We start from the raw sequence: 6,550 nt of genomic DNA on the forward strand, positions 1-6,550 counted from the left end.
CTCAGGTTAGGGGATGGCTTATTGTTTGCGCACTGAGCTATGGTTTTTAACGATACCATTTTGGTGCAGATACGTTTTTTTGATCGCCCATTATTGCATTTTAATGCAGTGTTGCGACGACCAAAAAAAACTTAATTTTGAGTTTTGACCTTTTTTTTTTTTTTTATCGCTACGCCGTTTAGCGATCAGGTAAATCCTTTTTTTAATTGATAGATCGGGCGATTCTGAACTCAGCGATACTAAATATATGTAGGTTTAATGGTTTTTTTTTACTGTTTTATTTTGAATGGGGCGAAAGGGGGGTGATTTGAACTTTTATATTTTTTTATTTTATTTTTTTCATATTTTTAAAAACATTTTTTTTACTTTTGTCATGCTTCAATAGCTTTCATAGGAGGCTAGAAGCTGGCATAGCCCGATCGGCTCTGCTACAAAGAGGCAATGCTCAGTTTGCCTCTATGTAGCAGAATTACAGACTTGTTATGCGCGTCGACCACAGGGTGGCGTGGAGCTCATAGCAATCCGCCATCAACAACCATAGAGGTCTCAAGGAGACCTCTGGTTGTCATGCCAACACACTGATGACCCCCGATCATGTGACGGGGGTCACTGGTGCGCGCATTTCCGGCAGGATGGCCAGAAGCACTTGTTAAATGCCGCTGTCAGTTTGACAACGGCATTTACTTAGTTAATAGGCGCGGGTGGATCACATGTCAGCAGTTCAAAACAGCTGACATGTCCTGGCTTTGAGGTGGGCTCACCGCCGAAGCCCACATCAAAGCGGGGGATACTGCCAGCTGACGTACTATTCCGTCCGATGGCAGATGGATAATGACTGCACATCATTACTATTAAAACAGAGAACTATTAGCCGCCGCATGTGGACCTGCTGTTATCCTGTTTGCTAAATTAATTTATAGGAAAGTGGCCAACTCCTAAATTCTCAATGACCCCTTCATAATTAGAATGCAACATTTTGTATAATATAAAAGTCTCATCCTGTAAGTATTTCCAGAAACATTTTGCCTACTCTTAAACTTGCCATAGACGGTAGCTGCTTCTTGAATTTTTTTTTATTGCACTGGCGTCACCAAAGACTGATACATTTCATTATACCAAATATCCATATTGCTTTAATGAGGAGACCAACACAATTTTGACAGGTTCCAAATCAAGCTGGTCTGGTCCTTGATATTCCTGAAATCTGAAGATTGGCAAATCTGAACCGAGTTGCAGTGCCTGGCAATGACCACAAATATTTGGTGGAGCTGTCCTGTTTAAGCTACAAGCTAAAGTCCCTAGTTATAGAGTGTGACTATGGTTGTCTGTGGTCAGCTCGGTCTCTTGCTGTAAAACAAACTCTCTGCAGCTGATAGACAGATACCGGGGAGACTGAATGTGCCAGTTATACAAAGGGCAGAACTTGAGATTACAGTAAGTGATGGCAAAATAAGATTAAATGCATGAGCACAGATATTATGTATAATGTAATAGAATTCAAACTGGATGTACACTTTATTTTGATTTTTTTTGTCTTTTACCCCTAGGATCAGCTTCCAGACATGAAGCCAATGGACATTGCTTCTGACAGTAATGAAAGCAAGAGAACTAGTCGACTGTGCGATTTCTGCGATCGAATTATCATTGGTGATCGAGAGTGGGCAGGTGTGTGGCAAACAATAAACCTTACCTTTTTTTTTTTTACTTTTTAGTTTCATTTATTTTATTTTTCATGTTTCATTTTTCTCTTTTTAGCACATACAAAATCCAAATCACATCTTCATCATGTGAAAAAATGTAGAAACCAGGGAGAAGAATTAAGAAATGTAGAGAAGAGGAAGATGAGCTCTAGCTTTAATCCAGAAAGTCATCTACAGGAGGTAGAGGAAACCTCTGGTACAGACTGTGTATATGATGTGCAGGAAAAAAGGATGTGCACCCTTCATGCCAACAACACGTCGGATAGGCAGGACTCACAATCCCGGAAGCAAACTGCTGTTGAATCTAAAGATTTATGAATGGACACTAGGACGCTACATCTCTTTGTATTTAATGAAAATCGATGAAGATTCAGAGAATTCTATCAGTCTAGATTATATTAATCTGTACAACAGCAATGAAATGGCCTCCTATAATTTAATTTTGGTTTTAGTTGCTCAACTCCTATGTTCTTGGCAATCTTGACATAAAGCTAATTTCTGTACTTTCATTATGCAAATATATTTACATAAATAGGGATGCAAATTTGTCCTTGGAGCACATGTATGTGTGGAACTAGTGTTCACTGTAGCAAATTAATAAATAAACTAAACTATATGGCTTACATTTACTAAGCCTTTTATATTTTCTTTGCTTTAACTCCAATCCAAAATTCAGAAGTCTGACCTGTGACCTATTTATCAGTTTTTCAAAACTGATACAAAAATTTGCCTTCAGAGATTAAAGGCAAATTTATCATGTTAAATGTTAAAAAGACAAAAAAAAAATTGGTGCAAATGTTCACCATGCATAGGTTTCATTTTTTTTCTCCTGTTTTTATGTTAAAATTCTCCCTGGCAAAAGGCTTTTAAGCATAGGAGTGAAATCACAGCTGCCTTAGGAAACGTTCACATTCGCGTTGTGCGCCGCTGCGTTGGTGACCAACGCACCAAAACGCACGCAAAAACTCTGCGTTTTGCGACGCATGCGTCCTTTTTTGCCAAAATTTGGACGCAAGAAAAATGCAACTTGTTGCGTTTTCTGCGCCCGACGCTTGCGGCCAAAAAAACGCATGCGTCGCACAACGCAGCACAACGCATGTCCATGCGTCCCCCATGTTAAATATAGGGGCGCATGACGCATGCGTCGCCGCTGCGTCGCCCGACACAAACACGCAAAACGCTAATGTGAACGTAGCCTTAGTAAATCTAGGCATGTGTTTGTAAAGGGCAGTGGTCACAGGCCACAGCTCCCCAACAGGGCTGTGTGTTTGCATAGAGTGAGTTTATAGATGACTTGTGTCCTTCTAGAACTGTTTGCATACCTTGTCTGGAATGTGCTGCTTATGGCCATTAACCCCTTAGTGACCACCAATACGCTTTCCAACTGACCTGAGATATGAGTGTATAGCATCCCCCAATAGGTCAAAATGCAGCAGCTATATACAATATCTGACACCTTGCTGCCTCAGTCACGATCGGCTTTGGGACAGATGGACAAAGATGTTGAGAGGTAAAAGTCATGGTTGTGTTATAAAAAAAATAAAATAAAATAAATGCCAATCTCTGATGAGCCCTCGGAGCACCATCAAATCCATTATCGTCAAATGGAAAGAACATGGTATCACAACAGACCTTGCAAGAGAGGGTCGCCCACCAAAACTCTCAGCCCAGGTGATGAATACTTTTGCAAGCCACTGTAGATGAGTAACAGTGTGGGGGCTCCTTGTTGAATCCCATCAGCACCTTGAGGTCCCAATTGTGTGGTTCTGATGCTTCCCTTGGCAATTCACAGCCAATTAATGGCCTTAGAATCCGCTGGCTATAGTGACCTCATTCCACTTTGCATTAATTCCTGAAAAAACACCTGAAAAGTTAATTTCCCCAAAGTAACCTGAAAAATTGAATAGGTCCCTAAAAAATTTTTTTTGTAAATTTCCTTGAAAATATGAAAAATTACTGCTTCAATATTAAATAAAGCTTGGAACATCCTGATATAATAAAAGAACATTTTACAGATGGTACTGATGTAAAGCAGACATGAGGAAAATGTTATTTACCGTATATACTCGAGTATAAGCCGAGATTTTCAGCCCAAATTTTTGGGCTGAAAGTGCCCCTCTCGGCTTATACTCGAGTCACGGTGGTCGGCGGGTGAGGGGGAGAGGTCTGAGGCATACTCACTCCTGACTCTCCCCCTGCCCGTCGCCGGGTGCCGCAGCTCTTCCCCTGTTCAGCGGTCACGTGGCACCGCTCATTAGAGAAATGAATATGGACTCCACTCCCATAGGGGTGGAGCCGCATATTCATTCCTCTGAGCGGTGCCAGTGACCGCTGACAGGAAGAGCTGCGGCACCCGGAGACAGTGTGTCAGGAGCGGCGGGACTAGGTGAGTATTTTATATTCACCTGTCCGCGTTCCACACGCTGGGCGTCGCTCTGTCTTCGCGTCCTCTTGCAGTGACTTCAGGTCAGAGGGCGCGATGACATATAGTGTGCGCGGCGCCCTCTGCCTGATCAGTCAGTGCAGAGAGACGCCGAGACGGGACGCTGGGGAACTGCAAGCAAGAGAGGTGAGTATGGCATTTTTTTTTATTATTGCAGCAGCAGCAGCAATAGCACAGCTTTATACGGAGCATCTATGGGGCAAAAATGAACGGTGCAGAGCACTATATGGCACAGCTATGGGGCAAGAATGAACGGTGCAGAGCACTATATGGCACAGCTATGGGGCAAGAATGAATGGTGCAGAGCACTATATGGCACAGCTATGGGACAATAATGAACGGTGCAGAGCACTATATGGCACAGCTATGGGGCAAGAATGAACGGTGCAGAGCACTATATGGCACAGCTATGGGGCAATAATGAACGGTGCAGAGCACTATATGGCACAGCTATGGGGCAATAATGAACGGTGCAGAGCACTATATGGCACAGCTATGGGGCAATAATGAACGGTGCAGAGCACTATATGGCACAGCTATGGGGCAATAATGAACGGTGCAGAGCACTATATGGCACAGCTATGGGGCAATAATGAACTGTGCAGAGCACTATATGGCACAGCTATGGGGCATTAATGAACTGTGCAGAGCACTATATGGCACACTTTTCTATGGTACATCTATGGGGCAATAATGAACGGTGCAGAGCACTATATGGCACAGCTATGGGGCCATAATGAACGGTATGGAGCATCTATTTTTATTTTTGAAATTCACCGGTTGCTGCTGCATTTTCCACCCTAGGCTTATTCTCGAGTCAATAAGTTTTCCCAGTTTTTTGTGGCAAAATTAGGGGGGTCGGCTTATACTCGGGTCGGTTTATACTCTAGTATATACGGGTAACTATTTTGTGTGGTAAGTCGTGATGAGTGAATATACTTGTTACTCGAGATTTCTCGATCACGCTCGGGTGACCTCCGAGTATTTTTTAGTGCTCGGAGATAGCATAAGATCTCCAAGATCCATTCATAAAATGTAGTAGGTGTATTAATACTAATATTAGCAAATACCTCCAATTAGAAATGTAGTATAGTTCTTCTGATTTGCTATGTCGCTTACTCCATGTGTAGAGCGGTAGCTTAGATGTCCATGGTTATGACCACTAACTAATTGTCACTATATGAGTGGGCTTATCCATGGATACCTAAGCTACTGCAATGCCCTGCACATGGGGTAAGCAGCATAGCTAATCAGAAGAACTATAATACATTTTTAATTGGAGGTATTTGCTTTTGGGATAGAATCTTGGAGATGGGAATACCCCTTTAAACCCTCTAAACACATTAGACTGTCGGACGCAGCAGCCGATATACTGACAGGTTCGACTGACACTCTAATATAGTGATCCCCAACCTTTCTTACCTTGAAAGCCACATTTATTACTGAGAGGGTCAGGAGCCACATCCAGAGCATCCCCCAAATAGTGACATGTAGATCCTGCCTAAATTGTGTCAATATAAATATTTGTCAAAGGTTGTTACAAGGTCACATCTCTAAACTGTCCAGAGCCAAACAGGGAGTATTTGTAAGCTTAGATTCCCTGCATTCTCACCTTTCCATGCATCAACTGGTTCGGTCATGTCTGTGTTCTTCCATGCCACACTGCCTGTTAAACCTGTACCTGATTGCTTACTACCTGTCTGCATTACCTACAGGGCTGTGGCCGTTTTTTCCTGTAGATGTTCCTTACTTGCAATGCTTTCTAATTTCCTCCTTCTGTGTGCCTTCCCCACCCTCATTACTCATAGTAAACTCCCGCCACTTTGCGCTCCACATTTCTTGGCGGCAAAGACTTTTGTCTTGTACGCGGGGAAAGTTTGACACTCCCTGTAGACTGGCAGTTAGCCCAAGGTGAAGACAAAGAGGTTAACCTTAGTACGTAATTTCACCTAAACTGTGAAACTGCAATGGGACTTACAAGTCAAGGTGACTGTACAGTACTAAGTATTGAAATTGTATACTGAATATATAGAATTGTTTTAAATTAAAAAAAAAATCTATAGTGTAAAGGCTTTTCTATGTTGTGTTTCTATTACAACTGAGATTTTTGTGTCTGTTCCTCTTTTCTTGTGGATTGCTTCCATCCTCAAATACACCTCCTAAATGTTTTCAAGTCTTCCGTTTTGTTTTTTCTGTTAACCGGCCATGTCTTGGATAATGCCGTTAAAGTATTCAAGTTTCGCTACTAGAGATGAAAGTTGGCATGTAACCATATGACTGCAAAGCATGGCTTATACAATAAGAAAAACCACTAGACCACAGATAAGCAATATTCAGTACTAGATGGTGGTCCGATTCTAACGCATCGGGTATTCTAGCATATGTATGTACTAGATGGTAGCCTGAT

The 6,550-nt window shown here is 42.2% G+C and overlaps 1 protein-coding gene and 1 long non-coding RNA gene across 2 annotated transcripts in view; both read left to right on the plus strand.

Moving 5' to 3' along the window:
• TRIT1 (tRNA isopentenyltransferase 1) overlaps positions 1-2,329 on the plus strand; it is a 64,229-nt gene extending 61,900 nt beyond the window's left edge. The window contains exons 10-11 of the mRNA XM_069757160.1: positions 1,548-1,665; positions 1,756-2,329. Coding sequence (XP_069613261.1) covers positions 1,548-1,665; positions 1,756-2,018 — 381 coding nt within the window. The 3' untranslated portion in view covers positions 2,019-2,329. The remainder of the gene's footprint in view (positions 1-1,547; positions 1,666-1,755) is intronic.
• A 2,344-nt stretch (positions 2,330-4,673) lies between these two features.
• LOC138672131 (uncharacterized) lies at positions 4,674-6,311 on the plus strand. Its single transcript, XR_011319597.1, has 2 exons — positions 4,674-5,187; positions 5,426-6,311. It is a non-coding gene; the product is annotated as an uncharacterized lncRNA (long non-coding RNA).
• Positions 6,312-6,550: the final 239 nt, after the last annotated feature.

This window comes from Ranitomeya imitator, chromosome 3 (genome assembly GCF_032444005.1).
Source record: "Ranitomeya imitator isolate aRanImi1 chromosome 3, aRanImi1.pri, whole genome shotgun sequence".
Classification (NCBI taxonomy): domain Eukaryota; kingdom Metazoa; phylum Chordata; class Amphibia; order Anura; family Dendrobatidae; genus Ranitomeya; species Ranitomeya imitator.